The 25,120-nt window shown below is 39.6% G+C and overlaps 2 protein-coding genes across 4 annotated transcripts in view; one reads left to right on the top strand and one right to left on the bottom strand.

Moving 5' to 3' along the window:
* grm8a (glutamate receptor, metabotropic 8a) overlaps nt 1–25,120 on the top strand; it is a 412,486-nt gene that overhangs the window by 272,134 nt on the left and 115,232 nt on the right. The window lies entirely within an intron of this gene.
* Nucleotides 21,068–24,538, bottom strand: LOC120553461 (lymphocyte antigen 75-like). The gene is made up of 5 exons (XM_039791871.1): nt 24,471–24,538; nt 24,294–24,360; nt 23,382–23,738; nt 22,762–23,085; nt 21,068–22,088 (listed from the first exon to the last, which is right to left on the bottom strand). Exons 2-5 carry the CDS (start codon nt 24,346–24,348, stop codon nt 21,724–21,726), a joined length of 1,101 nt encoding a protein of 366 aa, XP_039647805.1. The 5' UTR covers nt 24,349–24,360; nt 24,471–24,538; the 3' UTR covers nt 21,068–21,723.

Raw genomic sequence — 25,120 nt, 5'->3', positions numbered from 1 at the left:
AGTGATGACAATTTGCTCTAAATGATTGCTTACTGCATTTTATTTAATTCTACAGTCGTTTACAATGATAGTATTGTATTGTAATGTATTTCTGATCATTTGTTGAAAAAAATATAGTATGCAAAAAAAACACTAACACTGCAATTTACATCAGCAATTAAACTGATTAAATCCTGCGTTATTTGGTGATTGATCGCTATTTATAGGGCCAAAATGCAGTGGTAGAATGTAACAAAGTACAAATTCGTCCTAACTGTACTTAAGTAAATTTTTCACGTATCTGTACTTTACTTAAGTAGACTCAATAGTGCATAGCCTACTTTTGACTTTTACTTTGTTACATTTTGCAGCAATTATCTATACTTTCTACTCCACTACATTTCTACAATGTTCCGTTACATTTTTTGATCAGTTTACCCCCTGCCAAAACGTCTCCCTGACCGTCACACGTTTGTCTCACCAGTAAAGTTTGGTTGCCGTAGATACTGTATATATGGGGCACCGCTGATCCAAGCCGGCTCCGGTGCTCCAGAGCCCGGGCGCAGCGCCGCTGACCCTCGGTAATACAGCCCCCGGTAAAAGTGAAAATGAAAACGTTTGTTTTTATTATTCCCGTTTTTAAATCAAAGTTGCTATATCTATTTCTCTCCACAGCGTCGTTTACTCCTCTGCCAGGCTGCGTAAGACGCGTTCATATCTTATTTATTTGGCTGGACCTCTTCACATCTCCCCATTTGCGCTGCTTCACACACTTTATTTGCTTACTTGCATGGTTAAAGAAAATAAAATACATCCATGAATAAAACCAACCGCATTCCGATTCTAACAACACATTTCCGTTTTATGCTGGTTAGGATAGGAACTTTTTTTTAAAAGCCAGGCCTTGTTTGTGGTAGTGGACACCTTCTACTTTTACTAAAGTAAATATGTCTCTGGTTATTTGTACTTTTATTTAAGTACTGAGATTCAGTACTTCCTCCACCGCGGCTCCGACAATCTCCGAAACCTGGCTGTCTCCCAGGAGGTGCACAGGAAGTGTCAGGTCCTTAGATGGGAATTTGCGGGGCGTTTTCCTATGCTAATTAGGAACAACTGGCACGCGCTTTCAGTTACGAAGACATGGGATTCATCAATCCTAAGAACACAGATGCGAACAATTCTGCTGTTTAAGAACACTTCATGAATCCGACGTAGACTTTTCTTAGGAACCTTCTTAATAACATATTTAAGAGAAAACTTAGGAAGATATTGGTGAATGAGGCCCAATATTCTGATTTATAACACCTTGCGGCGCACACCGGTACGCACTCTTCTCGTTATAAATATGGACGTGCGTTACCTTATGCGGTCGTGCACGAGCCTCACGCTCCTCCCAAGCTCGTCCCATATTTGTCCTAATAAGGTCCATGTTAATCAATCAATGAATATTCCAGCCTTGAAAGGAGCCCTTGATCACCAATCACGAAACGGAAAAATGGGGAAAAAAACACAATTCAGTGATCGTGAGATTGATGTGCTCCTAACAGAGGTAGAACATCGAAACAAAATCCTCTTTGGAAGCCGTAACCCTTGTGTAGTGTTCATATTGTTGTTACGCAGCCTTAATACTTAACAGATTTAGCTCAATTACCAATGATATACATAATTTATTGTTCATATTTGCCATTTACCCCTTTGAGATCACATTTATGATCATTTTCGTTTTTTGTGAGAAAGGAAATTCAATTATTAAAAAGGTAAAAAATAGAAACAATATTTTGGATCATTATTGGTGCAAAACAGGTGAAAGTGCTTGAAATGTGACAATTTGGTAACTTGTATGGTAACTGTGTGGGAATAGCAGGTGCAGAAAGACAACATTCCCACACACAGACACCTACAATCAGACACGACCACACAAAGACACACACACACACACACACACACACACACACACACACACACACACACACACACACACACACACACACACACACACAACGCATTTCCGGAGAGCAGCGGAGGAAAAGCGCATTTCCTCCGCTGCACGCGGTGTGGGAGGCGCCCTGCCTCTCCCCCGTTGCTGGCAGCCCCTCGCCCGCGACCGGCTCTGGGTCGATTTAGCAAGAACGGGATTGTTGGGTTCAGGAAAACAAAAACTGGGTTAGGTTCGGAAAACGGGCATACCATCGGAGTTCACTAAAACGCAGTCTACAAAACCTTGGGAGCATTACGCACGATCACACGTGTGGTCAAAAGTTTGCGGAAAACTGGGAACATTTTTACGCATGGAAATTCTTTATAAATCCCGACTATTGCGAGGAATGTTGCGAAGACAAATTTCACCCTGCTTCACGCAACTTTTTCTTGCGTAACAGGTTTTATAAATGAGGCCCCTGGTGATTGGTCATGTCATGCCCGTTGGGTGTGTCATTGAGTTGGCTATGGAGTGTGTGTGTGTGTGAGCGTGCACACACAACACAATAGGGCTGTGCTCGCTGTGTGTGTTTCTGTTTGCATGCACAAGAAGGGTTATGTGTGTTAAAGCATAAATGTTTGCAGGAACAGGTTGACATATGTTTTTGGGTGTGTGAGGAAACTCAAAGAAAAGGACATCGCTTTCTTTGATTACTGAATGATAGTTCAATGCCACATTGACGATAAAACTTTTTTTTTTTTTAAGAAATCCTTGAGCATGCACAGACTTAGCCTGGTTATTTGAGCTGCAACATTAAAATATGGCTGCTCAGAGAAAAAAATGATAAGCAGATATTGTCTGTTAGGACACACAGGGTGAGCACAATTTATTTTACTACACTGTTTGAAATGCAAAAATAACAGAGTGAGATATTTTCAAAATTGGCTAAGAAAATACCAAAACTAAATGAATCAAGCTATGAACACTACAAGGTATTTATCCAGCTGGGTGAAAATACTGAATAACTCAAATATCTCCAAAGTACAGTCACATCTTTTATCAGCTCTCTTAATCCAACATGATATACTGTGTGTGTGTTTTTGTGTGTGTGTGTGTGTGTGTGTGTGTGTGTGTGTGTGTGTGTGTGTGTGTGTGTGTGTGTGTGTGTGTGTGTGTGTGTATTTAGCTCGGTTTGAAAACACCTGCAAGACATTTGTGATCTGGGTGGATACCTGGACCCTCTCTCCACACAGTGTTGATGGTAGGGGCTACCTTTTAAATGTTACCAAGGAATGTCACACAATCACAACAGCAAGTAATTGCTTGCTTTCGTTCTTTTTTTATATGCAATTGCTATTTTAGTTGTGAAATAAAGTCCATGAACCTTTTTGTTAAAAAGGTTTTCAATGCTCCCTTAGCAGTAAGAAAAGCCACTACTTCCTAGCATTATGTGAAAAGAGTAAATATGTTCTAAGCGGACACAAATCTTTATGGTTGTTAGTGTAATATATTGGAATTACTCTTGTAGTTTTACATAGTACAATCACTAGAATTTACCTTTTCACTCACAGTAAGTGGCTTCATTATGTATCATGTTTTTGATACAGATATGGCTCTGGAGTTGTCAATGGCAAATTAATAATTTCATAACAATTTCTGTGTACTACAGTAGGATGCCAGTAAGTTAGTTGTAAAAGAGTCTAAATTATACCTTGCAGATTTGCCTTGACACCAATAATTTCTTCAGAGCAGATCTTCACAGCCATGCATAGCACCTCAGGGTATTGCAGAGCATTTTGATGTTATTTTACAGGCGTCACTGAGGCTGAGAGAGGGGAATATGTCAACTCTTATTACTTCACAAATATCCTAGCAGACATTGTAAGAGCAACTCACTATTTCCGTGGTAACTTTCTGAGTCTAGGTAATTGGTTAAGAAATTTTGTTCAAAATTATTATTCGAAAAATGTTATCACTCTGTTAAAGGGGTGATAGAATGCAAAACCGATTTTACCCTGTCATAGTTGAATAACGACAGTTTGGTGGGTAAATAGGACATACATAGAAGCTCAAAATCCCATTGACACCCCTTTACTATGAAAATCTCATATTTTGAAACTGCCGCTGAAAACGGGCGAATCTCAACAAAGCTGGAAGTTAACGTCAACCTCCCAAAAACTGGAACCTTTGTCAGCCCATGGGTGTATTAAGAGAACGGTCACGCCCCAACATTTACATAGGCTACACAACTGACCTGAGATCAGGTAGTCTTCTGAATCTAGCTAGGTCACGCAGATCTCTGCTATTCCATTACAAAATTCACTTCTGGAACTTTTTTATGCGAGAAATCAACTATGTAAAGCTCAAATATGGGCCGCTTTACGAAAATGGATGGCTAATTGCAAATTTTGTCCGACTTTGTGTCGGAGTTCAGCGCCGGTGCTGCCTGTGTAGCTGCCTCGCCGCCCGGCCTGCCTTCCTTCACAGACCCCGGCCTGCTGTGAGGTACTTGAAGCTCCGTCACGACTGGCAGCCCACAGCACTCCATACCCGCGCAAAGTCACCGTCTCTTGGGCTAATGACAACCAAATGCCCCTGCCCTGACAGAGCTCCAGGGCCTGCAACTCCCCTCTTCCTGCTAGCTAAATGCCCGGTGTATGTGAGTGAGGCCGGTCAGCGAAGCTGTTACGCCAGCAATCTCTTACCACAGGTTTCAGTTAATCTTTTAATGTGTGTAATTATAATGTGTTGAGTTATTTAAACAAACGATTGGGGAAATAAACGCCGCTTGTCCGCGAGTCTCATTGATAGAGCCTGCTGCTGGATGTAGCTCTATCAATGAGAGCTAGCTAGCCTCCTCTTAGAATTCCTCTGAAATTCACAAATATTCATTAACTTGAAATCGGACACCGTTGTTAGCTTTATGAGATATTTAGCTAGATGTCGTATACGTGGTGTGATGAAATTCAAACTGTAATTATACTCGAATTACGACCAAAAATGAAGCTAACTATCTGTGATTTGTAGCTACACAGGTAGCTAGGATTGAAGGGACAGTTGCAGCTAACGGGAGCCCTACTCTTCACAAATATGCATTAATTTGAAATCGGACACCGTTGTTAACTTTATAAGATATGTAGCTAGATGTTGTATACGTGGCGTGACAAAATTCAAACTGTAAATATACTCGGAATGACGCCGAAAATGAAGCTAACTATCCGTGATTTGTAGCTACAAATCTACATCCAGCCGCAGGCTCTATCAATGGGACTCGCGGACAAGCGGCGTTTATTTCCCCAATCGTTTGTTTAAATAACTCAACACATTATAATTACACACATTAAAATATTAACTGAAACCTGTGGTAAGAGATTGCTGGCGTAACAAGCTCGCTGACCGCGCTCTCACTCACATACACCGGGCATTTAGCTAGCAGGAAGAGGGGAGTTGCAAGCCCTGGAGCTCTGTCAGGGCAGGGGCATTTGGTTGTCATTAGCCCAAGAGACGGTGACTTTGCGAGGGTATGGGGTGCAGTGGGCTGGCAGCTCCAAGTACCTCACAGCAGGCCAGGGTCTGTGAAAGAAGGCAGGCCGGGCGGCGAGGCAGCAACACAGGCAGCACCAGCGCTGAACTCCGACATAGAGTCGGACAAAATTTGCAATTAGCCATCCATTTTCGTAAAGCGGCCCATATTTGAGCTTTACATAATTGATTTCTCGCATAAAAAAGTTTCAGAAGTGAATTTTGTAATGGAATAGCCCGATAAACAATGTATAACTTTGCAGTGTCTGAATTATGAGAGTCTCCCATGTGTTTCTATGTAGTTTGCTCAAACCAATCAGCACGTAGCTCATTCAGAATATTAATGAGCATACCATATTTGGAAGAAAAGCTCTTGTTCCAAATAGAGCCATATTCACAGGGTAGTTAAGGGCCTAATAAAATAGCATTTGGGCAATTTTCAGCCCAACCAATGTTACATACCCTATTAGGAGACCTTAAGGAACAGTGTAAAATACCCTATATAATCATTCTATCACCCCTTTAACACTCACTGTGCTGGGTATAATAAAAAAGCTATATGCATTATGATTCTAAGTTTAACCTTAGTTTTTTAAACTTGCTTAATCCATAATAGGTTTTACTGATCACTTTCGCAAGCACTCAGCAAAAACCTTATTTGTATTAATATAGAGCTACCCAGTACATCCAGTCCTGTATGCCTGATCAGTGAAATGATAATCAGACAATATATCTGCTTTTTAACCAACCCCATGGGTTGCTGCTAAGAATTATGCTTCCTGAGGCAAAAAGTAACACAGCATGCTGATGTGTCAAACCAAAAGGTAAAATCAATAAATCCTTTCCCAATTATTTTTCAGACATTAGTCTGATTACTAATTAAATTACAAAGTAGACCGTGGCTGAAAGTTTGGCTGCCTCCACAAGCGTCAACGCTGTGCTTAACATTGGGTTTCAAACCAGGCTTTACTCTGCCGGTAATTCATTCTTAGTTCAAAACTCTGGCATTCTGACTATTCTGCAAGGCTGCATGTCTGTGCTTGGTTAGCTCAGGTCACTACATACTCGCGCTGCATCAGGAGCTGTGATCTGCTGCGGAATATGACATTGTTGAAAATACTCTCGGGAGTTAGATGACAAAATAAATACCATGCTCAGTCTGTCTGTTAAATTTGAAGCCAGCAGCCAATTAGTTTAACTTAGCATACAGACTGGAAACAGCTAGCTTGGCTTTGACCGGGAATGTCACAAAATAAACATGCAATATCTTGGTTGTTTAATCCGTAAAAAAACTGAAGTGGAAAAGCGGAAAAGGTTTTGTGAAGTTGCTAGGCAACAAGCAGAGACTTCCACACTTCTTACACTACAATAGGTGCCAAAAACTTCCTGTAAAACCACAACTTGTTGTTTCTATACTTCAGGTTTGTACAAATTAAACAAATGAGATATACATCGTAATTAACACACAGGTTCTGGCAGGTGGATTTATTCGCCTCTGCACCGAGCCAGGCTAGCTGTTTCCCCCTGTGTCCAGTCTCTATGCTAAGGTAAGCTAACCGTCTCCTGGCTCTAGCTTTATATTTAGCGTACAAACAGAGTGATATTGATCTTCTCCTGTAACCCTCGGCAAGAAAGTGAATAAGTGTATTTTCCCAAAATGTCAAACCATTCCTTTATTACCACGAGGGACCAGTAGCATCAACATCTTTGACATAGAGAGCAATGTTTTTGTAGCAAATGTGGTCTTAATTTAAAGAAGCGGAAAATGCCACATGTAGTATAGCACCATTTTATCTCTTTGAGCTCCCACACACATAGACACACATGGGAACCAACAATGTTTGTGGTGGGCGTACAAAAACAGGCTATATGAAAACATGAAATGTATGCCTAATATGGGCATGCAGCAATTTATTATCTGTCCATACTGTGTTGTGTCATACTGTCAAATCGAAGCTGGTAACCACACAGATAGTTGTGTGTAAACATTTGTCTGTCTGACTCACAGCATCTTTGAGTCTGTCAGCCTTTTTCATTCTTTCTTCACTTACTGTACCCCTCATTTTTGCTCTCTCTACTCTCATCACTTTCTCTGGTCCACTCCTCTCATACTGTTGCTCCTCTTCACTTTCATTACATCCTGCCCTACTTTCTGTGCTGCTTAACCTGCTGAGTTGCTCTTCATGTCCATCTTTCTGTGTCTCTCTCTCTCTCTCTCTCTCACTCAACACACACACACACACACACACACACACACACACACACACACACACACACACACACACACACACACACACACCCTCTTTAATTAATAATAAATTGAGCCACATAGTGATAGGGCTCCTCTGCTCCTTTTGACCAACTCAGATTATGTGAAAGAGGGCACCATCTATCAGGTCTGCTACATTGCCAACTCCCGCTGCTGCTGCAACATGGTTAGAAGTTCTGAGTCTCTGAGTGTGTGTTAGCGTGTATGTGGACAAATTTGCAAAAGAGCAGGAGGAGCAATTTCATAACACCATGTTGGGTTGGCTTTTTCTATTCATACCCCCCCTCGGAGACACCACTCATGCACAATACGCAGCTGGCATCAGCGCTGCACTACAAAATCTGAGTAAATGCTACAGCGATTATGGTGAGAGAAAACATTATGCTTACCACACAGCAGGTGGTGAGGCAGGACTAAGACCAGAGCTAATCCTCACAGCGCTATCTCTGTTCAGAACGAGGAACAGAATACAATTAGTCACTCCCACTTTTAATTCCAGGTAGTTCACTTAGTTCAACATTCAGTCTAAGGCACACAATATTCAAACACGTGTATACATGTTTTAGAGTAGTTTATTCAAATAGCCTACATACAGAAACAGAAAATGTCTGTTCAAATTGTATAACAAGACACCTGTATATAGTTCTGGTCAACAGTGTAACCATTGCTCTAATTCTTAGTCGGTTGCATACATTTACTCAATCAAATGTGATTTGGGGTAATAACCCTAGCCATCATATGTAACAGTACTTGACAGTTAACTAGTTGGTGGCTTGCAGAACAATAGCATATTGTTTTCTTGAACTTTCCCTAAAGCATTTCAATCAGGAGAGACTTTGTTGCAGATATGCAAATATTTAGATGAGCATAATATGAAATGTACAAAGTCTTTGGGGATTAGACTCCATCATTAAAATATTTAAAGGGGTAGAGAAACAGACATATTCCCCCCCGATGGAGCCTAGACACTGGTGATGGCGGAGAGGGAACCAGGAGGCCGAACGAAGGACCTGTCCGCCGGAAAGGGACTCCGGTTGCAGTGGATGATGACACCTGGAGGTGGAAGGGGAGGAGGAGGGTTGCACGTTTGCCTGAGAAGCCAGCTGATAGCAAGGAGAGAGACATTTAAAGCAGGATGTCATGCTGGGATTGGATCATGAATTTGTGCCCAATTCTGATTGGTTTACTGAAGAGTGAACACCTCTTAACAGCTGAAAAGGCTTAAGGAGAGATAGTGGTGATTGCAGTGATTAGAAGTCTTCTGAAAGAATTTGCGCTGAGCTTCATATTTAACTTTTCTTTTCTATATACTGCATGCAAATGTGTCTTTGTTTGTGTTCATCTGTCTGCCTGTGTGTGTGTGTGTGTGTGTGTGTGTGTGTGTGTGTGTGTGTGTGTGTGTGTGTGTGTGTGTGCGTGTGCCGCACTTGCCTGAGTGTGCATGCGTGCACTTTAGCTGATACTCTGATACACTTTAAGAGAATTGAAGGGAAGAAGAGAACAAGGGAGCAGAACAGTGGAAAGGAGGCAAAGCACGAAAGAAGGAAGGTGGAGTAGGGAGATAGAGAATCAAGAGACATGAGCAGACAAGCCATGAGCGAAAGTAAAGAAGAGTGACAGAGAAAATAGAACAGGGCTCTGTTAGTTAGAACAGAAATGAATAAGTATCCTGTCAAAATTAGAAATCCACATTCCAAGTCTAATTTAGTTTTAGCTGTAACCAACGTGCTGCCCTGCTGCTATATAGAGGAGCAGTCAGAAGAAGCAGCAGCAGCCAGGCCGAGAATTCTTTTGAAGGGAGCTCTTTGATGCAAACCCTCCCACTTTTTCTTCTCTGCTTTATCTGCAATCATTCATCACAACCTCTGCCCCGATGGCTTAACAATTCCAGTATGGTGTATGTGCAGTGTGGGCTTGAGAGCATGTGCATCTCCTGTGTGTGAGTGCCAATGTGGAAATGTATGTTTGCACGTGTGACATCAAGACAGGCTGAATGAATATTTCACATGAGGTTAGATTGTATGGTCCTCTCTCATGGCAGGTGTGCGTGCGTGCGTGCGTGCGTGCGTGCGTGCGTGCGTCAGGGAAAGAAAGAGAATCCCATTGAGATCTACAGCTGCGTTGCATGCATACTTGCATGCAAATGATTCAACATACACATTGTTGAATCATGCAATTGGTATGAAGATGGAGCGGAATGAGGAAAAGGGATAAAAAAACAAAACAAAGAAGTAATAGCTTTTTTTTAAAAGGGAAGGATGACATTTGTGGTTGAATGCAAATATAGGTATGTTAAATGTTATTACAGCCTTCTATCTAATCTTCATTAAGTTACTATTAATGTGAGCCCTGGGCCAAGCCTCTGCGAGAGTAAGAGGTGCGCAGTATGTATATGGCATAAGTCTCACAAAGCACAAGTCAAGTTCATTGCATTCGGACATCACTTTAATCCAGAGGACAGAGCACAGAATGGGATGGCAATTAAGAATTTCATACATAATTTTTGGTTCCAGCAGTTTCTCCTCACGGGATGTTGTGATGGATGACGGGACAAATTGATGACGTACAGCACTGTATTCATTCTCTCCTGTTCTTGGGTCCTTTGCCGGATGGGAAATAACACTCAAACTCCCGCTGGCAGTGGGAGCAGGTGATGCTGCATGAGAGTTGACAGGTGCTGGCAGTCTCTTTCTCCCACGTAGTGCACGTACAGTATGCAGGAGAGACATAGCTCCATAACACTCATTTTGTCCAAAATTCTAGTTTTGCTTTGAACTATGTGAAAGATTGAGCTTGTTGAGAAGTAAAAATATGAAGGTAGATGGTGGGTGTTTTAGCATGAGCACAGTTTCACCGATAAAGGGAATTTCTAATAAGAATTACATACAATGCCTCCCAAAAAAATATAATCAATGAGATGTGAAACTATTGTTTGTGTTGCTGGTACACAGCATTTGCCATCCAGTGATTAAAGGCAAATGATCAACCATGTCGAGAAGGAACCATTTGTATTTCAAGTCCATGTTTTCATAAAATTGGGTTTTATCCTCATATGTTTGACATACAATCTACTGTACATCGCACTAATACACTATCTTACTTGCCAGCATCTCACCAGACTAAGGACTGGGCTCACCTTTTCCCACAAGCACTAAAGCTGGAAAGTACCAGTGGTTCACACACCCACACACATCACCCAGCTCAGTTTACTGGACATCTAAGCCATTCATCAAAAGGCCTTGAATATTTCCTGTCGTGTTGTTTTAGTTGGCAGCATTAAAGCAGAGACTATGGATGTATCGCACACAGACAAGTAAAATCTCCTAGTTTTCTGCATCTGCGGACTCATCCACTTGAATGGCATGCCACAGGGACTCACTAAGCCTCTCAAACATTTGCCTCTCAACATCCTCTGTAATTTTGTCTATTCTCCTCAATTGTGTTAGTGTTGAGGGAAACATGCCCAGCCTTGTTAGCTGCCATTTCCCAAAATGTTTCAAGCATTCATCTTTTGCTGGTGTAGGAATGAACTTCTCCCCGATGTTAAAAAGGCTCTTTTTGTGTTGGCAAGTCAACTGGCCACCAAATATGAGGTTTAATGCTGCGACATTGAGTGAGAGCACATTACAAAATGTGCTTTTTTTAATCTTTTCTCCTTTTTCTTCTCCAAATGTGTCATTGGGGTGTCTTTAAGCAGAATGTTTTGTCCCCAAGTCTCAAATTAAAGTGGATGGCATCAGAGCCATAGGACTGAGACGTTGAGAAACAGAGAAAAGAGGATCATGGAGAGAAAGAACAGTATGCCTTTACATGTGGTAGGGATTGTGTATGGATTAGCAAGTTACAGAGGAAAAGAGAGGATGAAAGAGACAAGGATGACCAATGTAAGGAAGGAATGCAAGAAAAGAAAGGATGGAAATGTAGTATCTTTAAGTACAGGACAAAGGGGGGAGAAAGAAAGAATTTGAGATAGATTACAGAAGTGTGGAACATGGACAAATAAACCGGGAGCAGTGTGAATTGGCAGTGTGGTAATTGAAAGCGAGTGGAGGAAGCAGGTTGAGAATATGGGATTGTGAGGTGCAATGTTGGAGTGAGTTATGAAGAGATTTATACTGGATCTAGAGGTTTAGTTGAACCAGCTGCATGTCTTTCTCAGGACTCTACAGATCTACACATAATGCATGTATGCATGACTCAGCCAAAGAGACATGGGTGGAATCTTGAACAGCTTTTTTTGTGCTCTCACAAACCTACACTTACATACCTCCATCTGCTATTTTATCTCTTGTTTTAGTTCATATCTCAATGGACATATCAAGGGACTCAGTGTTTTCATTAAAGGTCTTTCAGGGAGTAGTTATGTTTATAAAAACCAAAGATAGTCTGCGTATTATCCTGCTGCATGGATGTTGTCTAAAGAAATGATATTGGTCTGCTGTTTTCCTCCACAGCTTTACGATTGTTGATGTAATGTTGAAATAAATTATCCCATAATAATAATAAATTATGTTTTTACATCACATGCTAAAATTGCAACTGAATATGCATATATAACTGTATCTGGAAGTGGCATGATAGTGCTATAATAGACTGTAATTATTAGCCATTGTTATTTCCTTGAGAAAGCTGTGCTATACCAGTTCTTCGGGTGCTGTTCAGTATGCCGTAGCTGTAGCCTCATCTCCTGAGAAGAAGGCACGCTAAACACAATTTTCTAATGAGGAAAAATAGACAGTACCACTATAACTGTCTAAATACATTAGCTTTTATCATACACATTTTTTTAAATACACAAATATCCATGTCATGTTTTCCTTGTATGTGATGCTAATTCTGTTAATAATTAATTGATAATTACCCATCAATAATTTATTGCAAATAATGTACTCCGAGTGTCCTGATACATATTGTGTCACTAATGAATTGTGAAATATCAGCATAAAATTCATAGTGGGAAATGAGCTGACCTTGCATGTTTCCTGAGCTCAGCAGTAAGTGATCACACACAATCAATTGTTTGTGTGTGCATGCACACACATTTCTGGCAAGATGGATGCCAATGCGTGTTTACATGTGCGACTCCATGTGTGTGTGTGTGTGTGTGCACGGATGAATCTGTATGGCTTCCTCCAGTGGTAATAGCTAATTGCCTATTTCACAGTAACTAGATATTTTAGACACAACCATAATTGTTCAATTGGTGGCAATTAAAAATGATAACTGTTGTGAAAGGCTGACAACATAATGCCAACACAGTAACAGAGGAACGCTAATTGACAATGAAATACTACTGTAGCTATAGCCTGAAACGTATTCACTTAGCAGTGAATGCATATGGTGTTCCATTATAAAGAAAATAGCTATATATATACATACATACATACATACAGTACAGGCCAAAGGTTTGGACACACCTTCTCATTCAATGCGTTTCCTTTTTATTTTCATGACTATTTACATTGTAGATTCTCACTGAAGGCATCAAAACTATGAATGAACACATATGGAATTATGTACTTAACAAATAAGTGTGAAATAACTGAAAACATGTCTTATATTTCAGATTCTTCAAAGTAGCCACCGTTTGCTTTTTTATTAATAAGGGAAAACAATTCCACTAATTAACCCTGACAAAGCACACCTGTGAAATGAAAACCATTTCAGGTGACTACCTCATGAAGCTCATTGAGAGAACACCAAGGGTTTGCAGCGCTATCAAAAAAAGCAAAGGGTGGCTACTTTGAAGAATCTAAAATATAAGACATGTTTTCAGTTATTTCACACTTTTTTGTTAAGTACATAATTCCATATGTGTTCATTCATAGTTTTGATGCCTTCAGTGAGAATCTACAATGTAAATAGTCATGAAAATAAAGAAACACATTGAATGAGAAGGTGTGTAGGTGTGCTGTACTGTGTGTGTGTGTGTGTGTGTGTGTGTATATATATATATATATACTGTGTATAAACATTTTATCACCAGATATCCTCAAGAGCTCAAATTGCAGAAGTGATCATCATCCCTTTACTTATACATTTAATATTCATACTGCAGTAAAACACTAAATAATGACCCACTTAATATCGTAGCTATATGGAAATAAAGGCTAACCCTTATATCAACAAATAACGGCAGAATATAACACATATTTTTGCAAGCTATTTGTATGTAAGTCCACAGGAAATAGCAACCGATATTTTGTCTAGTAGCTAATCTACTTCACTTTAACGTAACTCTTATGCATTTCTGTGTTGACCAACATTTAGATGATCCATAAGCTTGGTTACTGGTTCTATTGAATAAATTGAGCTTTAACCTTCTCATCAATAACATATTAGGCTGGCCTGAACCCGTGCGAGAGCAGCTTACTGTACCAAAATTCCAGTACTACTGTAGATTGACAAGTGTTAAGAGGGAAAATCTTGGTCCATTAAAACTACCATTTGGAAACACTGCTGGAGATAGCAGCTAATGGTTTGAGGTGTGCAGGTTTATGGTAATCACGTGTGTTGATAGCATGCCGTTTCTCTTACCCGAGAGACAGAGTACTTTAGAGACAAAGAAACGGTAAATGTGGAAATGATAACAGAGTCTTTGCGAGTTGTAATGGATGTGACTGTATTGGGTTTTCTGAGACGGCACAAGATGGTGGCTGATATGAACCCAGGCTGGTGATAAACACAATGATAAAGACTGGCTATTAGGGTTACCCCAAACAAAAGTAACATACCTGCTATTATCATGGTTATTGGTTTGTGTGTGTCACAGTCTTGTAATCGTCAACGGCAAATTTACTATCTGCTGTGACCTTGAAAGGAGGATTTTATCAGTGCAGTCTCTGGCAGTAGTTGTATACGAACAAAAGAAGAAGGCACTCATACACACGAACATATAACCACCATCCTACACCTACAGTATCAAGCAGCTTCTGAGCAGTTTCATAAGACAAAAATGGTCATTGTTTACAATATACATTTAGATATTTAACAAAATTGGGGACCAGATTTGGTTTGCCGTTTGTGCTCAGCAAATCCCACATTTCACCTCAACAAACAGCCATACCCTTTTTGTGACACCATTCAACAGCCAATTTAGCGAGGAGAATAAAATTATTGTCGCCCTTTTATATAAATATATTAAATGTTGATCAGTGCCACGATGTCGTGATGGTAATATCTCTAGTGGAGAAATAAACACAGAAAGACATCACTCTGTTTTTTCAGTTAAATGTCCAATGTGCAACAGTAAACGTAACAGCTCAGTTAAACTGCTGTGGGATTGCATATCAGGATAACTTTTATAACTGATTCTGTAAATACAACCAAACTTGCAAAAGTATGACAGGCTTTTTAATACATCAGACTTTTTTATGTACATCCGTACATAAAAAGGTTTATATATGGATGTGGAATTTTCCAAACAATATATTCATATAAATCAAATCCTTTTGGAGAGGAAGATTTCTTATCAAAGTAAGCTGCAATGGCTGCATGATATAACCTACATTTTTTGTCAGTGTAAGAATAGAAAGTATGTAAGGCTGTGCTGTGCATTTTCAAAATGTTTTGAATATTCAGAAGCACAGGTGCAACAGTCCTCCAATTGAAGAGTTTTTTTTTTAACCCAAAAGGCTTGCAAAAACAAAAAACAGCTACACAATATACAAATGGAGAAGAATGTGAGAACATTCTAAGGAAATCAACAAGGGGAAAATGGCTCTCCCCTTTTGCCATTTTAAATAAAAAAAAAAACTAATTCCTTGAGCACAGTGGGAAATCAATGCATCTTGTATCGGATACACACATTTCTTTGCCTTGCTGCTTGTTAAATTTATGAAGTACACACACCAGACACACTTGCAAATGGTCTTTTTATTTGCATTGTCAGAGGAGTGGAGGGACAACTTGAGGTTGGGTGTTTATATCTTGTAAAAAGAACTACAGGGGGAATGTGGCGGTTTTCAAAATATGTAATAGAGACATTGAAGCAAAGGAGAAACACATAATTAATGTGGGACTTTAAGGAATGATAGGGAGGAATAATAGTGAGACAAGCAAGCATGCATACATAGTGTGAACTTTTAACTGCAGCGTTCCACAGTGCAGAAAAAGTAGCATAATTACACATGATTGAACACAACAGTGAGGGCGAATATTTGTGGGTTGGGACTAGTTTGAACGTCTCACTGGTCAAAGGTTCAGTGAGAGAATAGATTTTGGTTTGCGAACAACAGTTCCACACACACACACACACACACACACACACACACACACACACACACACACACACACACACACACACACACACACACACACACACACACACACACACACACACACACACACACACACACAAACACACTAACCTCTGCATCAACTCTAGTACTATGAACCTTAGGCAGCTCTGATGGCAATTTTATATGTAAATCAGCTCTCTCATGCAGTTATTGTGAAATCAGCCATTAGCTGAGGAACCTCATGAAAGGTTGTTAGCGTCTGGACTGGAATACTAATTACAAAAGAGTTTTACTGCTGAAGCAAGGGGCAGGGACTTCAGTAGCCAGTGGTGACGAACTACCAATTATAATAAACATATTGTATCCATTCACTGCACTATACTTAGTGTGTGCATGTGTGAGATTTCTGTGTAGTGAGTATACACACACATTTAAACCCAACTTGGGTATGTGAGTATTTTAAGGCCATCTCTACGAAAAAGAAAAGATTCTGGGCTATTTGTTTGGTTTGATACACTATGAAAGTAACACGAAATAAAAAAGAATATACAGGAAGGGCAGACAGAATACCATTTTAAGAGAGCAAACCAAGCTTACAGCTGTGCCATTTGGCTTACAAGTGTGAGTGTTAGGAATCTGGGACACACCGAGAGGCTGACACCTGGTTGTCAAACACATGGGGTACACTGTAAAGCAAGTAAAATGGAAATATAGTACTCAAGTAAAGAACATATACAATATCTTAAGTTGCACTACTTCCAAAATTGCTTTCCACCATGATATACCATGTTGATTTTTTGATATCCTTACATGTACGGTAACTCATAGTGATTAATGCTTCTTTGTATACGTGTGTATGTGCATTGAATACAACAATCACTGTGTGTGTGTGTGTGTGTTTGTGTGTGCGCACATTCGAAGCGGTATGTAAAATATGTCCACTCATCTCTCGTGTCATCAGGAGCCCCAGGCTCACACCATGACGTTAATGGTTTGACAGGCCCCACTGCTCTTCTCGCTTTCCCTCCCTCCATCTGCTCCTCTTTTTCCTCCCTTCCTCCGGCTCCTCCCCTCTTTTTTTCTATCACTTTGTGTCACTTACTCTCCTACCCATCTCTTTGTGCCTTGGGACAAATGCAGGACATAGCCATGATGCAATCAAAGTTTAGAGAAGGAAGAAGAAGAAATGTTGGCAAACTGTTCGGTTGTATTATGTTCATATACTGTTAGTTTTCCTAAGTCAATTTTCCTTGGGGTGGGTCGGTTACTCATGCTTTACAAATACTCATAAAACTTAATGTACTTTTCGACGTTTTACTGTACTGTCCTTTAAGTGCCTTACTACTGCAGACCAATAGCTTTAATTGTTAACACAGTGTGCAATATAAACAACAATCCACCCTCCTTCTACTCTTAAAGCATGTAAGAGGCTTCCTTCTAGAGCAGTGATTCCCAACCACAAGGGGACGTGAGACAATTACTGGGGGAGGAAATATAAAATATAAATGCTGCTACAAAAATGTTTGTTGTAAGTACATTAGGCACTGAAAACATGCTTTACCTCCTGCCGAGAATATGGCCACCACTCTCACTCCAGTTATTTAAGAAATGAGTAGCAGAAAAAACAACTCTTTGTTTAAAGTGCACATAACTTCTAGACATACGCTGTGTGATCAGGGGTTGTGATGAGGGGTTGCAAGTAGACATTGCTTTGTCTTAAGGGTTAATAAAAAAGGCTGGGAACCAATGTTCTAGAGCATGGCACATGGCTCAAATTTCAGCCCGAGCCTAAACCATACCTGCCAACATTGGGTTTTCAAAATCCGGGAGATTTGTGCGGGGGCATGGCGGCGCGACCAGGGTTGGGGGGGTAAAGTATGCTGTAAGTCTGTGTTACCAACATTGCCATCTTGAGTTCAGCTTGCTTCACGTTTTCTGCCTCTGTCTGTTCTTTCATGATGAAGGATGAAATTGCCTGTGTGCCCTTATGTTCTTCTTCTGCGCAATGGTGCCGCTGTGTTTTAATGTGCTGGGTCATTTTCCCTGCCGTGCGCTACATTAAAATCAATGCAACACACCTTACAAAATACGCGGTTTTCGATATGACTAGGTAAGATGCATGTAAATTGTTGCACCCAACACTGTTGAAATTTACAGCTATATTTCGATTTCTTTGCGGGAACACCGCCTTCACCTGCCATTTTTATCTGCTCGCTTTCGGGTCTGAACTTTCCGTGAAGCTTGGGCAGAGATCACCTGCGCAACTGGGTTATAGGTTGCCAGGTTGAGGTGACAAATGGGTTGAAAATTGTATATTGTGGATTGTGTGAATAGGATGCGCTTCATACAAGATATGGCAATTGTTCAACATTAGACACACATATTGGTCTGATTATTTATAAAGGAGTTTGGGCCATGCGAATTAGAGGAGTTTCCCGGGAGAAATAACAAACCGGGAGGGGCCAGGGAGTTAGGGCTAAAAAACGTGAGAAACCCGGTAAAAAAAGAGTGTTGGCATCTATGGCCTAAACCAGTCTGATATTAGTACTTCTACTACTTATGTTGCTACTGTTACATAAAGTAGTAAAGTAGTTTGATGGAAGAGTAATTTCAGAAAAAGTGTCCTTGTGTAGTTGTTGGTGGACTAGTACACACTTTGCACCATGGTTGTCTGTGTTAAGTCCTTGATAGCAATGTATTGCTGAGGCATGACATGAATGAATGCAATTGGGCCAAACTGTGGTATGTTTCACATACTCATCACATTTGGAGAGAATTTCCTTGTATGGATCCCTTCTGATATTGTAGGTACTGTATATTGATGACCGAGTGTTTGGCCTGGCTTGAAATGAGAATATACTTTGCAAATCACTAAATACTGTTGTTGTCTAAGTGTTGGCCTCTTGAAAATAGAAGTGTTCCATTTCTGAAGGTTGTTTAGAATAAATCCTCTAATGCAGAGGGCAGTAGAAAGAAGCCTTGGCAAATTAAGGCAGTAGTTAAATCTCAGTGATTATGATTGTCAGGGATTACGATTTTGCATGCATAATAATTTTGAAACTAATATGAAAATGGGGTTCTGTTGCTATGAGATTTGTATTTTGGATAAGGATGTTGACAAAATTGTACACTCATGGTCTGAGTTATAGCAATGCTAAGCCATGGAACCCTGTCCTCTTATGAATACACAATTTTTTCAACTTCGTATTGAACTGCCAGTGGCCCGCTCACCATTAAGTCAACTGCCAGCTGGCCACTTACTGTCTGAATTAAACCAGTCCCCAAGTCACCCTCCAGCAGTCCTGCCAGCAGGTCCAGAGAGTGTCCTAAGGAAAAACCTGTGACTACAAAGTGCTTTCCTGTTGTGTCATTCTCCATTTTAATATATTGCTATGCTCTCTGTGCGCTGGTTTCTGAAGGACCATAAGTGAAGGAATGTACAAAAGGTGCATGTCTGTGTTTGAGTGTGAACTAATCATAGACGCCATAGTCCCAAACCGCGATTAGTTCACTGTGTTAGCAATTTCCATGTTTATCTAGTTGGAATGTTGGAATTATCTGTCTGGAGTCTAGAACTGGAGTACATACTTTTGATGTCTAATTTTAGTTCTGGACCAAAGCTACTGTAGTTGCCATTACCAAAACTAAGACATACTAACATTCAGCATAATGCTCAGCTATGGACCACATCTGCCGCTCGCATTTAGCTCACTCCTGGAGGTATGACTGTCTTTGGATTCAGCTCGGGCTGAATGGACACCGGTCTTGGACCGTCTTTCAACCCTAAATGGGGCCATATCTCAGCCGCTTATATGGTCCACATCTCTGCCAAGGAAAATGTGCTGCTTTTGCACCAAGAAATGTGCTTGGCTACAAGTTAGGATCCTCAGTGGCTGGTGATTTATGCCGTGGACAAGTGTGTTTCCTCGAGAAGCCCTGATTCCTCCGGATGAGCTATGATCAGACACTTGTACACGTACATCATATAATGGTCAGAGAAGTGAGCTGAGCGACAAGTCAAAAGAAAGTCTGTTCCTCTGGAATGAGCAATGATCAAGAGGCCTATAAACACTCACGTACACACAGACATTCGCAATGTGAGCCGTATGATGAGTTATAATGATGAGTGAGTGTGTGACTGATTGAGCCTTCCTTCCAAGTTTGTCCATGGTGTGAATAATGGCCCTGGAAGTTGTCCAAGCTTCCTGTTTTATTTTTTTCCCACTCTCCCTCCTTTGCTCCGCATTGTTTTCACTCTGTTGTTTAATATAATTTCTCTCCCAGTTCAATGTTTAAGGGCTGTATCTGCATATTTGTCTTTTTCCTCTCCTTTTGTAAAATGACTATCCTAGCTGTGGCCTGTCATCTTCTCTCTTCTGGACCAAACTTAGCCTTTTTTTTTCGAGCAGCCATTAGCCTGGATTCTGCTGAGTTAAAGTTTCTGTTTGTCAACACAATCGACCGTCTTTATCAACATTATTTTGTCAGCTGTGTCTTCATTCTTTGTGTTGCTTTGTTCTCTTGATGTATATCACTTGATTGTTTTGAACTGTTGCCAAATTTCTCCTTTTTGTTTTACCACACCACATGCATAATTAAGTTTGTTTAGTCAATTAATGTACTTAAGTATAGATTTGAGGTACTTGCAATTAACTTAAGTATTTCCAATTTAATCAACTTTATACTTATACTCCACTACATCTCAGAGGCAAATATTGTACTTTTTAATCATATTAAATTTGTCTGACAGCTTTAGTTACCTTACAGGTTACAGTTTTTCTTACTCTTCCTGTCCAGTGACAACCATGTATCTCGAAATTTGGTGATTTTAAATTTTCTGATAAAGTGAAGGATTATGCTTTCCTTTATGGTTTAAGAAAAATCTCCTTTTTATTTTAAAAATGTAAGCATTGTTTATTATTCATAGATTTGTAGCTATGCATACTACAGCAGCAGCACTTATAAAAAATGCTGATTTCAAAATCAAGAAAGTCAAGGAACACATGTAGGTTGTGTAAATTAAGAAATACATGTTATAATAAATATACTGAATGGTTTTCAAGCAGTGACACGTTGAGACAGGGAGATAACCTACACGTATTAGGTAGAATTAAATAAGACACATTTCTTAGTTCATGGTAAGATCCCCAATGGTTGGATTTGAAATGCATAGTCTTTTATTGCAAACAAGCAACTTATCTAGAAATGAATCAGACATTTTATCAACAAAGCTCAGATGTAAGGGTTGTAGTCTCAAAGAAGTGTAATGCACACAGCAAACATTCTCTTACAATCTTCTTTAGATCTACATCTAGATTATATGTGCTGTCCTACACTGCACCATACCACACCTTTTACTCAAAGACTGAAAAAGCAAATGTGTGGAACAGTGGTCCTAGTGGAATCACATGCAAACACTCATACAAACCTTCATTGATCTGAAAATATTGATTGGATTGATTGGAGTAACTACAGAAATCAACAGAAGAACCCCAAAAAAGAAAGAAATAATTTCCACCATATATTCTTTTTTTAACAATTAATGATAATAGTAATAATGATATTAATCACTGAGTGATGAGTACGTGACTGATAATAATCATACAGTAAACACTGTCAAATAAAATATCAATCTTGTCAGTCTATAATTTCATGTTACAACAAAAAATGTCAGATTATTTTGTACCAACTGAATTCAAGAAAGACTTCCATTAAGAGTCAGAGTAGTAAAGGAAAATGTTAAGGGTTATGTTGCTGACTTTCATCTACATGCTCAGGCATCAACCCCTCACTGATTAATTCATGAATATAATCTTCTCCTCACAAAGAAAAGGTAGCCTACGCCAACAGTGTTCATCACTCCACTCCGTCTGGTTGATGGCACCGCAGTGGTTAGACATGGGCAGCTTAGGCTCCGTGCCATTCTTCCACTTGCTGTAGGTCACTGTCCTGTCTCTCCAAATCCAGAATCCAAAGACACGACTCTGCCTCAGACCAATCCAGAACGGACCAGTAACATCAGTGTTATTTAGCCATTGTTCAACAGCCTTCTGATCATTCTCATTCTCAATCTGAAGCATGCCTGTGTGGTTAGCCTTGCAGTAGTCAAAGGCCCGTTCCCAAGTTAAATGGTGATCGATGACTCTGATTCTCGTTTTACCTGACATGAAACCAGGGAAAAGACAGAAGTAAAATTTACAGATATAAACATCTGTCAACAGCGATCTGTCTATTCTGTTGGACATCTGGTGATCTATTATTCTGTTGTGTGGAGTGTTTTTTTTTCTTCTATTCAGTATTGTATTACAGATTTCTTTTCCGTAGTATGTCTACATTTATAATTTACTGTATATACGTTTAATCCTTCTCTGCTTTAATTTATGTCCTTCAGGCATATTCTGCATATTCCTTAATTTTTTTGTGTGTTTTTTCTCTTTATACTCTGCAATTTACAATGCTGTGTTTTTAAATGGAAAACAACAACAAAGTTAATATCCATAGACGACTGTACGCTTACAAGTTTGGTTTGATAGTTGACACAGCTTGAAGTTGGTCAATTGACCTATTGACAGTTTACATGCATCAACATCATGTGTTTTATTTGAATATAGGTCTTCTATTATAAAATTTCCCCATGTCAGTGTTATTACTATGGCTACTGTCAGCGCCTATAGAGGTGTCTTAAAATTCAACCATTATATCGACAGTGTGTATATATTTATATATTGTATGTAGGTATAAGTCATTGAGTGTTGCATACATATTTAATGGTGGATTTTCCCATCAAGTGTAACATAAAATTAGGTTCTGCTTTACTTCTATATATTGCTTACCTTTGGAGCAAAAGGAGAATGCTTGAGAATTCGGACATTCCTGGTTCTTCAGTAATCCTAGAGCCGTTGAAATTGTGCATTTTTCTATGGGATCTAAAAGAGCCGACTCAGTATCCCAATTCCTGTATAAAGAGCAACTTTTGTCCGCCCACTCCCATTCATCATGCATTAGTCCAATCCAAAAGCTTGTGTTGTTTCCCTTTTTAATCACTTCATCATTTTGCGACTCATTACTGATGCTGACCAAGTCAGCCGAGAAATGTCTGCAGTATTGCAGAGCTTTACACCAGTTCTTCTCGTCTTCATACAGTGTGTAATTACCATCTGAAAAAGATAAACAATAAATAAATAATACATGGCAGAAAAAAACGATCACAAACTAGGCACACAAGTTAGGACTCTGGACTTTTTTCTGGGTTGGTTTGTGAAAGATGACATCAATTATTAAATTTGTGCTCAAACCATAATTGGAAAACGTTATCAAATGATCTAGTGAAAGATAATAGTACCGTAATATATACAGTATATATTTAAAAAAATATATATTTAAAGCTAAAGAGAAAAAGTTAAAAGGAACAACAACAAACAACAAAAAGGAAATCAAATAAGCTGTAACGTACCCTTGTTGCACATGAAAGGTTTTCTCTCTGAACAATTCAAACTTGTCCACGTGTTGTTGTCAATAGCCACGCATATCTGAGTCCCTGCTTTTTCAATCTCATATGTAGCATTGAATGTGACAGGGACACCGTCTGACCAAGTGATATTTCGTCCTTTACGCAGACCAAGCCAGAGCCTTTGTTTACCATCCGAGAAGTTGGCCACGAAATTGGCATCCTCTTCATCGTACAAAGTTACAAATGATTCATTTGCCTTATTGCATTCACTCAATGCACCATCCCAATCTGGTTCATTTTCATTATCAGGAAAACGGAAAACTCGTAGACGGTTTGATCCAAATGTAAAGTCAGATAATCCTGTAAAAAGGAACACAAAAGATTTTATACTTCACTTACTTGACATTTACAGCTTATAAAAACAAAAAACAACATTACGAGCTTTTTGGACTGTTTAAATGAAGTTCACTAAGGGTGCCCAGATAGCTCAGTTGGTAGAGCGGGCACCCACAGATAGAGGTTTACTCCTCGACGCAGCGGGCCCGGGATCGACTCAGACCTGCGGCCCTTTGCTGCATGTCATTCCCCTTCTCTCTCCCCTTTCATGTCTTCAGCTGCCCTGTCAAAAATAAAGGCCGAAAATGCCCGAAAAAAAATCTTAAAAAAATTCACTAGGTTTAAATATAATACTATCTACAAAACCATAAGGTGGTTAACATATCCCCACTTGTCTGATGTATACTTAATCACTTTGTGCACAGTTGCTGAATCTTATCAAAGTGGGAATAGTGGAGGCAGATTGTAGAAATACTCAGTGCTACTGATGACAGAAGATACCGGCTTTGAGAAACATAATAAAATGGCATGCAAAACACCCAAAGAATATTAGATAAAGACCCAGAAAAGAACCTTTACCTGAACACAGAAGGAACATAACAAGGATCATCTTCACAGTTATTTGAAGGTTCATATGATGAAAAGACTAAATGAAAAGCACAGGAATCAATAAGGTTATGTATCCAAGTTACTCCTGCATATACTATGTATACTGGGTTTGATTTAATAAATCTACCAATGTTAAAAGTCTCTTACCTGCTAAGGTCGGGTGCAGTGTCGTCAGTTTGGCGAATTTGTTTCAGCATTGAGAAGTCACAGGTTTTGTATCTGGTGTTAGGGATGTAATCCCGCTGACTGCATCAGTGTTTACATGTGTACATAGTAAAAACAGAAATGGCAAGAGATTAATGATTAACTAAAGGTAATCAAGTGTGGATGGGTGACAGTCACGCTGTAAATGTCTTCTCTTATGTAGCACATTTTACCAACTGAGAGGAACTATTTCAATTTATCCTTTTAGATTAAGGTTTTCACGCTATAGAAAAATCCACACCAATAGAAAAAATATAACTACAAATGCAATACTTGTAATACAAATGATAAACAGAACAAAGCTGTTGTGTAGTGATAGAACATAAAAAATATACACAAGCCAGACACTCAAAAAGCATCATCTTCCTTTGAGAATCTGAGGGTAGGCAGTTGGTTAGAGTGGTTAAAACAATACATAAAACATAACCCAATACATAAAGGTATAAACACGAGTCAGGGGTTTGATTATTCTGCAGCTTTGACACACAAAAGGTGCATCTGTATACTTGCTGCATGTTACTTTTTTCCAGTAACCCACACTGTTTCCTGGAAAGGACATTTGCATATACCACATGACACTAATGGCCCTTTGC

Source organism: Perca fluviatilis, chromosome 23, assembly GCF_010015445.1.
Source record: "Perca fluviatilis chromosome 23, GENO_Pfluv_1.0, whole genome shotgun sequence".
NCBI lineage: Eukaryota > Metazoa > Chordata > Actinopteri > Perciformes > Percidae > Perca > Perca fluviatilis.
This window is presented reverse-complemented; position numbering and strand designations above follow the sequence as displayed.